The 17581-nt window shown below is 40.7% G+C and overlaps 1 protein-coding gene across 1 annotated transcript; it reads right to left on the bottom strand.

The window, feature by feature from the left end:
- Window positions 1–4564: 4564 nt before the first annotated feature.
- On the bottom strand, window positions 4565–13666 carry LOC117826598 (GTPase IMAP family member 7-like). The gene is made up of 3 exons (XM_034702770.1): window positions 13659–13666; window positions 10369–11038; window positions 4565–4589 (listed from the first exon to the last, which is right to left on the bottom strand). The coding sequence occupies exons 1-3, from the start codon at window positions 13663–13665 to the stop codon at window positions 4565–4567; spliced, it is 702 nt and encodes a 233-aa protein (XP_034558661.1). The 5' UTR covers window position 13666.
- Window positions 13667–17581: the final 3915 nt, after the last annotated feature.

The following is a 17581-nucleotide window of genomic DNA, read 5'->3' as shown; positions in this document are numbered from 1 at the left end:
ATCAACAGTTCTGTGCTACTCGGCGTTCTCTATGTGGACGGTGACTTCATACGAGAAGAAAGGTAATGGATTTTATTCTCTATAAGTCTGAACGTAAACTGTTGTTAGCCTCTCTGCTAGCCCGCTAGCCCAATTTAGCTTGTTGTTTAACATAGACTAAACTGGTGTCTACTGAACAAATCAGTAATTAGCATTTCAATATCTGTATTTATAGATAGCCTTCACGATGATTGCGAGGCGGAGGTCGCCTGTTGTCTGGGCACATCCACGATCACGTTCCTTAAAACAAGTTGGTCAGTGTTCCTAGTTTTGTCAATGTTTCTGTTTGTCAGTGTTTCTGTTTTGTCAGTGTTTCTGTTTTGTCAATGTTTCTGTTTTGATTAAAAATGCAATGAATCACACAGTCCTCTTGTTTCTTTTGTTAAAAAAAACAACTTCTATACACATGTACAGGCTTTATACTGCCTTGATGTTAACTGTGATAATAATGTTGGGCTGCCTAGTAATATTTTAAACCATTGAACAATTCATCTTTCATTCATTATATTTATTCTCATTTCTATACGAGTCAACCACAAAAAGTGACTGGTATAGTCTAATTCTACTATTAACTGTCTTATTAAAAGTGTAATGTTGACATATTCCAACAGAAGGGAAGAATGACAATTTTTCTTTCTCAAAACTGCACAGCCTGGCAAACCTATTACCCATTTCTCTATTGATTAAAAAAAAGAACACTTCAGAGAGATCTCTTTTTTGATTTTTTATTGAAAAAGTGAAAAAATATATATACATTAAAACCACAAGCAGATATGTGCGGGCCCTCGTACAAGCACTGCCTGATGTGCGCGACCGCCTGATGTACTGCAGGTGTTGCTGTGCTGCCTAGGCTGCGTTGCAGTACTGCCTGTCACCAGTAGGTGCTGCTGTGTCTTTAAATATGTTTTGAAGGATTGTTCATCACAGATCATTATAGAAAGAGTTGTGATCACAAGCATGTTAAAAACATGTTCTGAGAGTAAATACTCATTGTGTCCATTAGGTGGCGCTATTCATATGACAAACGTGTGTATATGGAAGAGTTCAGTCTGGGTCCATGATGAAACATGTCAAATTTGGAAGAGATCGGGTATTGTATGTAAATGTCAGTACCGTTTATTTCCTGTGGGTGGCGCTATGGCTGTAGTAGATGAATGAGTCCATAGGTGTGTTGAGGGATGGACCCTGATCATGTGTATGTAACTTCAAACAGATTGATCACTGTATGAAGGAGCTATAAGTACTTCCTGTTTCATTCTCTCAGATTTCCAATTTAGTGTTTCGTGTTGTAAAAAATAACAATTGCATACTGCTCCGTGCAAAGATGCCTTAATAAACTGGGAAACATGTATGGATCAATGTAAATAACCCGGTTTCTCTGCATGCATGTAAATGCCATATCCTTTTTTTTTTTTCTTTTTTTTTGTTAATACTTTATTTTCAGTTTTTTGTTATATAACAAGACAAGAAAATAGAGACAAACCATAATAAAAAGGAAGGAAAGTAATAGGCACGCACATCATTGGAATGGAAAGCTATCAAAAGACAAAAAACAAAACAAAATATCAAACAGACAGAACAAAGAAAATATGCATACATACATGCCCACACTGCCATTTAAAGGTGATATATCATGCAAAATTGACTTTTTAATGGTTCTTTACCTGAAATATGTTTCCCTGGCATGTCTACAAACCCCCCGAACATGAAAAGAATCCATTCTGCCCCTGTTCTGATTTCTCCACCTTTCTGTAAATGTGTGTGAAACGAGCCGTTTCAGAATTCAGTGTTTTTGTTACGTAACAACAATATCCGGTCTGTAACGGAGTCAGAGCTCGGAGCTTGTTCAGCCCATAGACTGTATAAAATACAACTCAACCCCTTAGGAGGGAGGCATGCTAGTTGTAGGCTGTCTTAATAAACACAAAGGTCGGTTTTACTCCCCACGTCTGCAGATTTGAAGATCTAGTGGATGACTTTTATTTGTCATGGATAAGTGCTAGCGCTAATTAGCATAGCCACATAGCTATATGTTCATAGCTGTAGCTGTAGCTGTATACCAAGACACACGTCGACATACTGACAAATAAAACAACAAGAAACACTAAATCTATGACCAATCCTTCAGAAAGGTCCTGCTTCCTTTCTGGCAGAGGTCGGTTTTACTCCCCACGTCTGCAGATTTGAAGATCTAGTGGATGATTTTTATTTATCATGGATAAGTGCTAGCGATAGTTAGCATAGCCACATAGCTACATGTTCGTAGCTGTGTACCAAGACACACGTCTTCATACTGATAAATAAAACAACAAGAAACACTAAATCTGTGACCAATGGTTCAGAAAGGTCCTGCTGCAGGCGCCTCTCCGTCAGGATCAGATTCAGAGGGTTGAAGTAACGTGATCTCTGAGCAGCCGTGTATATTCAGCCAACATGTAAACATTAGATCAACGTGCTGGAGAGCCGAGGCACATCCACTTCCGGAGGGGGCGTGGTCAGAGAGAAAACAGAGTGTTCTGAGGAGGACTGAAGAAGAGGGTTTTTCAGGCAGACCAAAATCTGATTTCAAAGTGTTTTTTTGAGCATAAACTTTAAAGACATGTTTTGGGGACCTCTTAGACCAATATATATTGATGAAAAAAGCGGGATATGTCCCCTTTAACAGTAAGGTGAGATATTAAATCAGTGTCAGACCAAAATGAAGAAAGTAAATAATGGATGACATTCCACTGTCTAAAAGTCCAAGGGTAAATTAAAGATCCAGGCGCAGGGTCCATATGTTCAGTCTAAGGCGTAACAACCCACCACCAGTGCAGTCCGAATAATGCCTAAATTAATCAGGTAGCAGTTTTTTTTTAATTTTGAAATATTCAATAAAGGGACCCCAAATTTCCACAAACTTAGTGTGTGAGTTTGAAAGAGTGTATCGAACTCTCCAGGTACAGACAGGAAACCATTTCACTCAACCAACAGTTAAAGGAGAGAGGAGTAGCTCACTTCCACTGCTGCAGGATTGCTCTCTTAGCTGTAACCAAACCAAGCTTTAAAGCTAGGGTTGGTAGTCTCGGAAAACCAGCATGAATTTGAATGTAGCTTTTCCTCATGACTCTGTCTAACCCCTCCCCTCCTCCCTCAGAGCTCCTCCAAAACGACGCCCCCCCCCGCTCACATGCACGAGCACCGCTGATTCTCGACCATATGATCGTGACTGATTCAAAACCGGTCCTCACCAAAACATTCTCATAGTGAAAGTTAAAAACACAAACAAACATGGCTGCTGTTAGTACTCACAACTATCATGCTAGCATTATCCAGTTGTACTGGTGACACGATATCAGGAGAAAAGTTATAACACATATATAATACTGTAACAGCTCTACTGTTTGTTAAACGTGTTCAGTGTAGATGCTCTTAATTCCTACAGTGTTGACAGTCAGTGAAGGTGTAGAGTGTGTGAGTGGGAGAGAGGAGAGACAAGAGGAGAAGTTCTTCATTCATTCAAACATTGATTGTTGTTTTGATGGTTGTCGTGATCACGGCCGACATTGACCGGTTATTAAAACTCAACGTGTTCACCAATCGGCTCGTCATCCCTACAGCGTCCGGACGGACGCCATATATATTTTCTGTAGGACTTACTGAACGTCATTAATTATTCTGCTTGTTGGTGAGAGCTTTTTAGACTGATCCGGACTACAGTCCTGAGCAAAGCACCTCATCAGGTCAGAGGGGACAGGCCCGAGGTCAAGCGAGAGGGGCAGTAAGTAGAGTCAGGGGAAGCAGAGGCAGGAGACGGGGACTCGGAGGAGTGCACGCCGGGGAAATGTACGCGCAGGAGGAGGGCAGAACGGCTGGACGGGATTTGATTGGTTTAAAATTAACGGTGATTGGTTGGTGTTTTCCCAGGTTTACTCCGGCTGTAGATAGCAGTTTCTTTTCACTCTTTTTTAGGAACACATTATGTATTGATTGACATCAGGACATAAAGATCATTTTAACCAGTATGACAAAAAGTGTATCTAAATCTGATTACCAACCCCAGCTTTAAGGCCTGTTGCAGGGCAGATGGAAGAGTGAGAGTAATCGGAGCAGCCTAGAATGACGGTGAGGCAGTCGGGAGGAAGTGATTTGTTGTATTATGCTGCTGTATAGCTTGAAGATCCTTTCCCAAAAATTCTTGAGTGCTGGGCAGGACCAAAAAAGATGAGCCAGAGTCCCCACATCTGATTTGCATCTGTCACATGTAGCCGAGACAGTGGGGTAGAATCTATGTAATTTGTCCTTAGAGTAGTGCAAGCGATAGACAACTCAAGGTTCAAGGTTCAAGGTTTCTTTATTATCCCCGGGGGGCAATTTGTCTTTCAGTCAGCGGTGACAAAAACAAACAAAACAGTACAACACCAACATCAAAACATTCAAAACGGTAACAACAACAACAGTAACAACTGGAAACAACAGTTATGCGGCATTGTTAAGCAGACTAGCTGCTGTCGGTACAAAAGAGTTCCTCTTCCTATTCGTCCTGCTATTCGGCATCGCGAATCTTCGGCCTGAGGGAAGCCGGCGAAATTCAAGAAAAAGAGGGTGGTATGGGTCAGCCACGATGGACCAGGCCTTGCTGAGGGTCCTGGCTCGGTGGAGGCTTGACATGTCAGGCAGGGGTGTGCCCGCAACCCTGCTGCATATATCTTGACTATGGCCTGCAGTCTATTTTTGTTTTTTAGACTCGTTGACCCATACCAAGACACCATTGAAAAGGTTAAAAGCGATTCAACTTTAAACTGAATTAGTTGGAGCCTAGCATTGATTGAGCATGTTTTTATCCCACTTAGTCCTTTTGTCCATAGATGGTCTGATATATCAAGGCCGGTGTTCTTAATCCAAGCTTCCTTAATGTGAAGAGAAGGGGTTGCCATAGAGAAAAGGTTGACTCATTTTGTGATCAGCTGTTTTGATGTTGGAGGTTTTCTCATGAGGTCATAGAAGATGTGCTGTTTAGGTATTGTATCGAGATTTGGAAGGGAACATCTGATAAGATTTCGAATCTGAAGGTAGCGAAAAAAATGTTCAGGTGGCAAACTGAACTTAGACTGCAGTTGGGCATAAGTTGCAAATCTGCCATCTATGTACAAGTCTTTAAGAGTGGATAAGCCTTTTTCAGACCAGTGTCCATTAGGCCTGGTTTAAAAGAGGGATTTTTGCAGATAGGAGCATAGATTGACATCCTTAATTTGGGATAGCGATGAATTCATTCTTCACTGCCAACTGTACTACATATATAAATACTTCTGTGGGGAAATTGGTTTTGTACCTATGTGTCTGTTTGTTTTTTGTTTGTCGCCTTGTGATTATTATTTTTTGTTCTTTCCCCATTAACTTATCTCATGCTATGCACCCCAGGTGAGGTACTGCATGTGGGGATGAACAATAGAAAGGGTGGAGTATGATAAAAAAGTGTATGGATCTTTTGTGTGTGTAATTGTCAGTACAGAACCTTAAATCTGTCTATCTGTATGCTTGATTAATCTGTCTTTTTCCTTTTGTTGTTCCTTTTGTTTAGTTCTGTTTAGGTGGTCTACTTGGTAACTGTTGTGTACAAGGAGATTACCTTGCTGTATGTCACATTGGTGTAATACACTTGAAAAATAAAGTTATAAAAAAAAAAAAAAAAAAAAAAGATTGACATTTTGGGAAGGCCCAGCACACCTTTTATTTGTTTAAGGATCTTGAGTGAGTTGCAGAGGATAAAATCTGCTTTGACCTTTTTTTGGAGCAGATCAATGTTTGAGAATAAAAGTGCAGGTAGTGATGCATCTGTTAGGGATATAGCTTTAAAAGATTCAATCAATAGCCAGCTGGGAGAAGACAAGGTGGCCTGTCCCATTCTAGCTGGGACATCACTCCAAAAGATCCACGCTCTAGCGTTGCAGGCCGAGTGGTAGTGACGGAAAAACGGAAGTCCCAGTCCCCCCTCATCAGTGGCCTTTTGCAAATGAGCTTTGGATATCCGAGGGGGTTTATTGGCCCAGATGAAGGGTATTATAATGGAGTCAATTGCTTTAAAGAATGAAGACCTAAGGAAAATTGGGAAATTTTGAAACATATACAGTGGGGCAAAAAAGTATTTAGTCAGCCACTGATTTTGCAAGTTCTCCCACTTAGAAAGATGAGAGAGGTCTGTAATTTTCATCAGAGGTACACTTCAACTATGAGAGACAAAATGAGAAAAAAAAATCCAGGAAATCACATTGTAGGATTTTTAAAGAATTTATTTGTAAATTATGGTGGAAGATAAGTATTTGGTCAATAACAAAAGTTCAACTCAATACTTTGTAACATAACCTTTGTTGTCAATGACAGAGGTCAAACGTTTCCTGTAAGTCTTCACCAGGTTTGCACACACTGTAGCTGGTATTTTGGCCCATTCCTCCATGCAGATCTCCTCTAGAGCAGTGATGTTTTGGGGCTGTTGCTGGGCAACACGGACTTTCAACTCCCTCCACAAATTTTCTATGGGGTTGAGGTCTGGAGACTGGCTAGGCCGCTCCAGGACCTTGAAATGCTTTTTACGGAGCCACTCCTTCGTTGCCCGAGCGGTGTGTTTGGGATCATTGTCACGCTGGAAGACCCAGCCACGTTCCATCTTCAATGCTCTCACTGATGGAAGGAGGTTTTGGCTTAAAATCTCACGATACATGGCCCCGTTCATTCTTCCCTTAACACGGATCAGTCGTCCTGTCCCCTTTGCAGAAAAACAGCCCCAAAGCATGAGGTTTCCACCCCCATGCTTCACAGTAGGTATGGTGTTCTTGGGATGCAACTCAGCATTCCTCTTCCTCCAAACACGATGAGTTGAGTTTTTACCAAAAAGTTCTATTTTGGTTTCATCTGACCACATGATATTCTCCCAATCCTCTTCTGGATCATCCATATGCTCTCTGGCAAACTTCAGACAGGCCTGGACATGTACTGGCTTAAGCAGGGGGACACGCCTGGCGCTGCAGGATTTGAGTCCCTCTCGGCGTAGTGTGTTACTGATGGTAGCCTTTGTTACTTTGGTCCCAGCTCTCTGCAGGTCATTCATCAGGTCCCTCCGTGTAGTTCTGGGATTGTTGCTCACCGTTCTCATGATTATTTTGACCCCACGGGATGAGATCTTGCGTGGGGCCGAGTGGAGGACAGAAGAGCTTCATAAAGAAGAAGTTACAGGTCTGTGAGAGACAAAAATCTTGCTTGTTTGTTATTGACCAAATACTTATTTTCCACCATAATTTGCAAATAAATTCTTTAAAAATTCTACAATGTGATTTCCTGGATTTTTTTTTCTCATGTTGTCTCTCATAGTTGAAGTGTACCTCTGATGAAAATGACAGACCTCTCTCATCTTTCTAAGTGGGAGAACTTGCAAAATCAGTGGCTGACTAAATACTTTTTTGCCCCACTGTAAATAAATTTGGGAAGCACAACCATCTTAATTATATTTATACGCCCGATGAGGGAGAGAGTGGGGAGCTCCCACTTTCCCGTCATAACGTTCAGTTTGTCTATAAGGGCCATGTACTTAAGTCTAAAAAGGCATTTAGGGTTTCTAGGAATGTTGATTCCAAGATAGACAAAATTATCTTTGGAAATTTTAAATAGTAGGTTGCTAAGGAAGACAGAGTCAAGGCCATCAGGTAGGGGCATGAAGAGACTCTTCTCCCAGTTTATGGTGAATCCTAAGAGCTTGCCGAAACTGTCAATCAGGTGAAGGAGGGGAGAGAGGGATGTTCTTGCATCCGACAGGGTCAGTACGATGTCATCTGCATACAGTCCTATGACAGAGTCAGACGAACCACACACTATGCCACTAATTTGTGGACTGTTTCTGATCGAGATGGCGAGAGGTTCTAGCGTAAGGGCGAAAAGCATTGGGGAAAGGCAGCAGCCCTGCCTGGTTCCACGGTATAATGAGATTGGAGGGGACTTATCATGGTTAGTAAGAATAGAGGATTTGGTAAATGCCATATCCTTAATATGACAAAGCTCATAGCTGGGAAACTCAAGCCACATGTAAACACACTCTTTGACTTCCTGCTGGCATTGATTCTGTGGTAAAGGCCTTTTCTTTGACACTCATTAGTTACACGTCAGCAGTGCCTCTGCCAGGTACTTTCCTGACTAAACCTGTTCTTCACAGTGACTATTTTTAATCATTGCAGTGAATGAAAAAGGGAAACTTTAAAGGTTGTATTCTTATTTTAAATGATATCAATGCTTTAAACAGTGGTAAACAAAACTCAGTCTTATTGGCAGTACATTTCCTTTAGAAATATAAAAATGTGCCCAAAACATACATGTGTATATAAAGTGTGTTTTGTGTGTGTAGAATCACTGAAAAGAAATAGTCATAACTCACCGTCCATGCTGTGGAGAGAAGAAATGAATGCAGAGTTCCAAAAACACTCAACTCAGAGGGATGTTCGGGCGGCATTTATTTACCTGCGTCTTGCTCTTCTTTCTTTTCTCTCTTGTTTTCTTTTTTACCTGTTTGACTTGTTTCTTGGCAGCAGAATAATCAAGTAACATCATACAATGCACTTCTATTTTTATTTGTGCATGTGTACCTGTAACCAGTTCTGTTGCATGTCAGAAAGCTCCACAGCTCTATTATTATACAGTTGAAATGTTATTGTTTTCTTACATGAAGCCAGATGAGAATGATCAGATGACTGAACTAGAGGCATAAAGATGGACCACATGATATGTTGTGACTGCCCTATTTCCAATGAAATGTGGGATTCAAGCGACTCTCAAAGCACCTTGTTTTTTTTCTCACTGTTTTACACAGTGCCATGGTATTTTCATAACTGAAGCCATTTGTGGATCTTATTTTGTTAATTACCAACTGTTTTGTTTAGATTTTTTTAAACTTAAGTGTTTTTATTCCTCACATCTCTCTTTTAATCATCTATTTTCTCATTTTTCAATGTTTAAAGCACTTTGTAAACGGGTTTAAAGTGTTATGTAAATAAGGTTTATCATCATTATTATTATTCTTAATACTATTATTATTATTATTATCATCATTATTATTATTAATATTATTATTATTATTATTGTTAATACTATTTTTATTATTATCATTATTATTGTTAATACTATTATTATGATTTATTATAATTGTTATTATTATTTTGTTACTATTCTTATTGTTTATACTATTATTATCTTTATTATTATTATAATAATTATAATCTTTATTATTATCATTAATATTATAAATACTGTTATTGTTATTTGTATTATTACTATCATTGTTATTGTTAATACTATTATTATGGTAAGTATTATTATTTTTATTATTATTCTCAAATTGTTATTTTTATCATTTTATCCTCAGGTTAAAGTTTTCAATTTGATAATTATTTTTCTTTTGATTTACAAATATTTCCAACTGACATTTCCTGGTTAGCCTTTTCAAAAGAAAACACTTTGTTGAGTAGGGAGTGAAGTTTGAGGTTCAGGCAACAAGCTATAACTTATTAAATATGAAAAAACATGATCATCTCAATGACACAAGACAAAAACAAGGCGATGTCAAATACTTTGTCAATACAAGATCTTTATTAAACCAACAAAGCAGATAGAAAAACACGATTACATTTAATTGTTCACTTTTAAAAGTCCCTTGTGTTGGTCTGTTGTTTTAATGTCAACAGATTTAAATGAATTACATGCAGAACAGGTTAATGTCACATTATGTGAAACCCCAGCATTAAGACTGGAAGCCCGAAACACCTCAGATGTTACATTGATCAACGCTAACAACGTTTAGCAGGAGAAAGAAATACAATCAACAGCATTCACAAACAATTTTAATATATTTTCCAAAACCCTTCAAACCAACTCTTGTTAGCAAACTTGTGAAATATGACTCAGGCATTTAAATTTGATCACCACCTTTGAAAAAAGGTTCCAGGACCTTGGCTCGTTATTCATTTCCTTTTTTTAATTTGAAGCTGTGACAGTCCCCCTGTAACATCATTTACCTCATCATAGACAGCTTTGGTAGCATTGGCTGCTTCCATTGCTGCTTCCTTAACTGACTCTGCTCCAAAAGCGGCAGCAAATCCTGCACCCCCTCCTATCACTGCTCCCACTGCAACTGATGCCACCAAAGTTTGGACTGATAGTAGTTCTGGACTTTTTTTTCTGAAGGCAATTCCCATCATCGTAGCCGCACCAAGGAAAGCTGCTATCAATGCACCTACTGTTGCACCTGCAAGTATAGTAAGAAGCTTTTTCCAAACACTGTCTTTAGCCTTTGTCCTGATCTCTTGTTCTGACATGCTTCCTGATGACTGCTTAATGATTTTCATCTCTTGTTGTATCTTTTTCTCCACTGCTTGTAGCGTCTCATTAGTGTAGCAGCCACTTTTGTTGTCCTTGATCATCTTGTCTATCATCTTGAGCAGCTTCTCTACCTGGACCTCGTTGCTCCTGTATTTATCCTTTTTGTTCCAGTACTTGTTATCGATGACAACACAGCGGCCGCCGCACTTCTGCACCAGATCTCTCAGAATCTCATGCTCATGGATGAAATCTTCAATTGTCTGTTTCTCTTGGAGCTGATCACCATGAGTGAAGACAACTGTTGCATATCTGAAGGCTTCTTCAGACAAGTATCCTATAATCTTATCGATGACAGCCTGCTCGTGTTCACCGAATTTCTCCACTTTCAACAAAATGAGAAAAGCATGAGGCCCAGGAGCGCACTCTGTGATACACCTCAGTATCTCAGGCTTCAGTTGTTCTTCAGGTGTGTTGGTGTCAAAGAAACCTGGTGTGTCGATCAAAGTTAATTTTCTTGCCTTGACAGATTCGGTTTCTGCTTGACATTCACTTGTTTCAGATATTGCAGTATGGTTGACCTTGAACAAATCCTCTCCAAGTAAGGTGTTAGCCAGGCTGCTTTTCCCTGCTCCAGTTTTTCCCAGGATGACAATTCTCCTTGATTCTGAAAGGATATAACATGCTGTTGTTATACTGTGCATTTCTCTTTTGGTTGTTGTCATGTATGTGAAGACACAAATGAGCTCATGTCATGACTTGAGCCTATTAGTTCTTATCAAAGTTTGATAGGCATAATTATGAAATATAATTATGATAATAATACTTTTATCTGTATAGCACTTTTAACACAAGTTACAAAGTGCTTCACAAAAATGGTAAAACATAATTACAGAAGAGAGAGAAGACAAAGTCTTCAAATTTTGAATAAATTCACAAATAAAAAGCTTTATAATAAAGGTGTGTCTTGAGTGGCAAAATAAAGTTGGGGGGGTCTAAAGTGCCCTCTTGGATTCCACAGTAGCAGATAAAACATTGATAATTGCCTTCTCTGCTGCCCTTTCAGAGGACAACACATGAAAAAGTGTCCTCTGGATACCCATGTAGTTAATTATGTTATGTTATGTTATGTTATGTTATGTTATGTTAATTATTGAATATAATCAATAATATAGAAATGAATAAATATTTTTGTTTTTTCCTTTTTCATAATTCAATTCCCAGCACAAATAGTCTTATGAATATTCACCAAAATGCAGGGAATTAAGTGTTAGCTGCTCAAATTTTTTTGGGGGAGGACACCCAGAACCCCCCTGCTGTTAACGTTGCCTCAAGACATTTAAATTCAGCCTAACTCTTTGTGCCAGGTGTCAGAAAGAAGGTGCCTTTTTTTGGGTTTTTCGCCTCTGACCCTCAAACAGCCTGAGTACACCACTGGTTTCTGTCTAGACCTCGCAACAGCGAGCAGAGCACTGCCAGAGGATCTCAGACTGCGTCCTGGTTCATAGGGGGATAAAAGCTCAGAAATATATGTAGGGGGGAGCCAATGTTGTGCCTCAACATGATCGCATCTTAAAGAGCTCATAGTGCCCTATAACCCCTCTAGAACTCTACGCTCCCAACATGCAGGCTTGCTAGTTGTACCTAAAATCTCTAAAAGTAGTATGGGAGGTAGAACCTTTCGTTACCAGGCCCCTCTCCTTTGGAATCATCTACCAGTCAGGGTCCGGGAGCCAGACACCCTCTCTACTTTTAAGAGTAGGCTTCAAACTTTCCTTTTTGATAAAGCTTATAGTTAGAGCTGGATCAGGCTTGGACCAGCTTTTGTCATGCTGCTATAGGCCTAGACTGCCGGGGGAACTGGCACACTGACACACTGGGATCCTAGCTCACCCCCTTCCCCCCAACCCCTTCATCACTTACTTTAACTCTGCCTGTCCCATTAAAGTTACTAACCATAGACCTTTCTGGAGTCCCTGAGCTCCCTTGTCTCGTAGATTCCTCTGAGCTGCCGTAGACGTCCTCCTGCTGTGGACGTTCCAGACTCCAGCTGATACGGACGTGCTGGACTCCAGCAGCAACAGCTTCTACGACTCGTCTCATCACTATCACTTCTCTCTCTTACTCCCCTCTATCCCTCTTTCCAGACCCAACTTGGTCTAGGCAGATGTCTGTCTAACATGAGTCTGGTTCTGCTCGAGGTTTCTGCCTGTTAAAGGAAGTTTGTCCTCTCCGCTGTAACTAGCTAAATACTGCGAGGTGCAATGCTCATGGTGGATTAAGGTGGGGTCAGACTGAGTCTGATCCTGTCTTGGTGTTGGGTCTCTGTTCATAATTTGACATAGAGTGGTCTAGACCTGCTCTGTTTGTAAAAGAGTCTTGAGATAACGTTTGTTGTGATTTGGCGCTATACAAATAAAGATTGATTGATTGATTATGAGTATATTAAAATCAATCAACAGGCAGCCAATGTAGGAATGTGAAAATTGGACTGATGTGGGAATTATTTTGTAATTCTAGTATTTTGTACTAATTAAGTCAGGTGTATAGTCAATTAGAGTCTTAAGGTGGGAGGAAATAAAACCCCAAATGAGTTTCTACATTTTTAAATTAAATTAAGGACTTTACCTTTGCTGTATTTCTGAGCTGATAAAAACAGCACTGGACAACTTTTCTCACTTGTAGCTCAAAATACAAGTCCTGATCAAAAATAACCAAGATTTTTCACTGAGAGTTTCACATGATCTGATAACTCATCTAGGTTTTTCATGATCTGGGTTCTTTTTACCACTGAACCAGTTAAGATAGTTTCAGATTTGTTTCATTGAGTTGGAGGAAGTTGTTTGTCATCTATGATTTGATTTCTGCAAGACACTTGTGAAGAATTGAACATAATCAATAATATAGAAATGAATAAATATTTTCATTTTTCATAATTCAATTTCCAGTACAAATAGTCTCATAAATATTCATCAAAAGGCAGAGAATTAAGGGTTAGCTGAATTTTTTTCTGGGGGAGGACACCCAGAACCCCCTCTTGTTAACTTTTGAAGTTGTTTGTCATCTATGATTTATTTTTTGCAAGACACTTGTGAAGAATTGTGATATTTGACTGGTCACCAGCTCTCATGAGGAGATAAGGTTGCATGTCATCAGCGTAAAAATAGAAGTTGACATTACATTTTCTCATAATATCACTTATTAATATTAAACAACATATTTGGCAGCAATCTAAGTTCAACACTTTTGCACTGGTGAAATGATAATACTGAAAGGCTTCAACTTACCATCCATGTTGTGAAGTGTAGTAACTGTGGAGCGTCGATCAGTTAGACTGAGAGGACAGCCGGTGTGTCGTCTTTATGTTTGGCTGCAGTCTTGATGAGCCTGTTTATCAATGATGTCAATGCAGAAGCCCTACCTTACTTAGAAATGTCAAAAACATTTCTGGCCTCCTCCCACTTTATTTCCTGATCCATTTTAAGGACAGTAAATAGTCAGTGAGGTTCTCAGAAAGACTCTGCTTCATAATTTGTACTTTTTACCTTGTGTTTCATGACTTGTTTTCTCCATTTTCTCATATAAGTAAATCTTGTTTAACTCTTCCTAGTGTTGTTATTCAGTTGTCATTTCTTGTGTTGAATTTTCTTCCTGGTGTTGTTCATTAGAACACTAAACACTAAACCATAACAGTGTCATACCTGTCAGATAAATACTCTGTAAATATACATGTAGATACACAATGCAACAATTCTCAAGCAGAATTCCATATTTCTATTTATTGTATTATTTAACTACTATTTTATAATGTAAAACTACCTCTACAACTCACCACTGCACTTTATCATATTATTTTAGCCTGTACATATTAGTCAAGCCTATTTGTTGTTTCTTTGTATTTATAACTAAGGTTATTGTTATTATATTTTTATTTTATTTTTTATTGTAGTTCTTATTCTTATTCTTATTCTTATGCCTTGTACAAAGAGAGCACAGTTTACTAAAGTCAAATTCCTTGTGTGTTCAAGCATACTTGGCGAATAAAGCTGATTCTGATTCTGATTCTGATTCTGATTAGTGATCATGTCTTGTGTTCAGTGGTGGACAAAGTTCTTTACTTAAGTCAAAGTATAAATCCTCCTGGTCAAACATTACTCTAATACAAGGAAAAGATGCTCAGTCAAATTATTACTTGAGCTAAAGTTCTAAAGTACTTGTTTTTAAAAATACTTAAGTATTCAAAGTACTTAAAAAAAAAAATTCAAAACACATTTTCACAAAGCAAGAGTGCAGTCAGAAATACATGGGAGTATACTCTGCTAGTTTATGTTGATTCAGAAAAAAATATTTCAAATCTGTAAAAAGCATACTGAGGAATAAAACAGCAACTAAGTAACTGCAAGCACAATTTGGTTTAAAATGTTCATCTGGAATAAAATAAGTTTGTTAGCTATGTACCAAGACATACCTTCTCAGGTTCACTGGCACATTTTCAGTAAACAAAGTGTACATTAAAACAATACAATTAATATTCATTTCAAAAACCTCAAATGTGGGATAGAATATGACATATGGTGCTCAAGTGGAGAATCCTCATGGTTGTCGGACATAGCCATCATTACCATCACACTAAATGAACCGTAGAGACCATGTTCAACCATAGAGACGTGTAATGTACAGGTACTTCTGCACCAAACTATACGAACAGTTTATGTCATTGAGATCAGATTTCAGATAAGAAGAAAAAAATCCATCAGCTGACTTCAACTCAACTCTCAACTCAACTCAACTTTATTTATAAAGCACTTTAAAACGACCACAGCCGGAACAAAGTGCTGTACATAAATAGACAACGCAGGCATAAAAACAATTCAAACACAGGATAATAAAACAATTCAAACAATTCAAACACAGGATAATAAAACAATTCAAACAATTCAAACACAGGATAATAAAACAATTCAAACAATTCAAACACAGGATAACAAAACAATAAAAACAATTCACACACAAAAATGGGTGATGAGTTTTAAAAATGGACAGTGAGGAGGCTTGTCTAATGTGGAGGGGAAGCTCATTCCATAATTTAGGAGCAGCAACAGAAAAAGCTCTATCCCCTCTGAGCTTCTGTTTTGACCTCGGTACCTCCAGGAGCAACAGATCAGCTGACCTGAGGCACCGAGCAGGAGCGTAGGGGTGAAGGAGCTCAGAGAGGTAAGGCAGGGCCAGACCATTTAAAGATTTAAGAACAAATAAAAAACTCTTAAAATGGACTCTGAAGTGCACAGGTAGCCAGTGGAGGGAGGCCAGAATTGGAGTAATGTGCCCCCGTCTTACGTACTCCAGTTAAGAGGCGAGCAGCTGCATTTTGCACCAACTGGAGACGTGTGAGGGAGGACTGACTGACTCCAATATAAAGTGCGTTACAGTAATCCAGCCGAGAAGTAATAAAAGCATGCATTACTGTCTCAAAGTGCTGCTGTGCAGAAAAGGCTTCACCTTTGCCAGCTGCCTAAGCTGAAAAAAGCTGGACTTCACTACAGAGCTAATTTGATGATCCAATTTAAAATCACTGTCCATCTTAAAACCCAAGTTTGAGACTGTTGGCCTCAAATAATCTGCCAAAGGGCCCAAGTCAACAGGAGGTTCACATGGGCCACTGGGACCAAACACCATCACTTCTGTTTTCTTTTCATAGAAATTTAAAAAGTTTAAAGCCATCCAGGCTTTGATGTCCTCAAGACAATCCAGAAGTGGTGCGAGGGAGGAAGCATTACTCTTTTTTAACGGCACATATATCTGACTGTCGTCAGCATAACAATGAAAGGAGATGCCATGCTTCCTCAGGATGGAACCCAGGGGCAGTAAATACAAAGAGAAAAGCAGGGGGCCTAAAATTGATCCCTGTGGAACCCCATACAGCAGCGGGGCAGAGCTGGACTCTGAATTTCCAAGGCTTACACACTTCAGAGAAAAAGTAGTGAGTAACAAGAGCATTGATAGAAATGCAGCGGAGTCAAAGTACGATTTTCATCTTTCAAATGTAGTAGAGTGAAAATAATACGTTTTCCAAAGAAATAATACTCAAAGTACAGATACCCAAAAACTGTACTTAAGTTCAGTTCTTAAATGCATTTGCTCTGTTACTGTCCCTTGCTGCTTGTGAGTGTATTTTCCCTGGTGTTTCTACATGTAGTCTTTTGTGTTTCCTGTTTTATTTTGTGGGCGGGTTTTATACGGGGGGGGGGGGGGGGGGGGGGCGGATTGTGATGCAGTAGTGCACTACGGCTCTCCCCCCTCTCTCCCGCCTCCCTTCCTGCCCCCCCTATTTTAATCCACCTCATACAGCAAACATACATACAACAAAAAAACAAACAAAACAAAATTCAAATCATATCACACACACACAGTTCAGGTTTGGCGGGGCCTTAGTGTTTGGCTCGGCCCTACTCGTTGGGGGTCCATCGGGGCTGGGTGGGTGACTGGTGTCCCTGTCACCCTCCGTCCCCCTGCTGCCCCCTCCCCTGTGGGGGCCTGGTCCGCGGCTGCCCTCTGGGCTGGGTTTCCCGGGGTTCCCTCGCGGTCCTCTTGGGGGGGTGGGGTGGGGTGCAGCTGGGGGGGTGTTACTACGGCAGCCATTGGGGTGTCCCTCCATGCCCCCGCGGCCTGGTCCATCAGTCGCAGGGCGTGGGTGGGGGGCGTGGCTGGGGGGAGTGGTCGGGCCGTCTGGGGGGGGCAGGGGGGATTGGCCCTGCCGCCTCCGCCCTCCCCCCGCTCCGGTGCGCCGGTTGGCGGGCTCTGGTCCTGGTCCTGCCCGTCTGCCTGGCTGTCTGCTCCTGGTGTCGGGCCCCCTCGGCCCTGGTGGCTCCTTTGGCTCCGTCTTGGGGGGCTGTGGGGGCAGTGTTGTGGGGGTGTCCCTTGGGGGGGCTGCGGGATCTCTCCCCCCTCGCCCCCCTTTCCTCCTACTGGGTGACCTGGGGGTCGCCCTGGGTGCTCCGGCGGTACCTGCTTGCTTCCGGTCTGGTTCCTTGGCTCGTCCCCTGGCCTGGGTCTCCCGCGGCGGGTTGGGTCCTTCGGTCTGACTGCTCTCGCGGCCCGGGTGCCGGGCCGTACCGCTCGGCTGATCTGACCCAAGTGGTTTCATCTGCACCAGTGGTGGTCTTGTTACACAAATAGAACACAGCACGGCGGCAACCCTCTGCGACCCAAG

The sequence above is a fragment of the Notolabrus celidotus genome, chromosome 15, assembly GCF_009762535.1.
Source record: "Notolabrus celidotus isolate fNotCel1 chromosome 15, fNotCel1.pri, whole genome shotgun sequence".
NCBI lineage: Eukaryota > Metazoa > Chordata > Actinopteri > Labriformes > Labridae > Notolabrus > Notolabrus celidotus.
The sequence above is the reverse complement of the archived record's forward strand: the minus strand, read 5'-3'. Positions and strand labels throughout refer to the sequence as shown.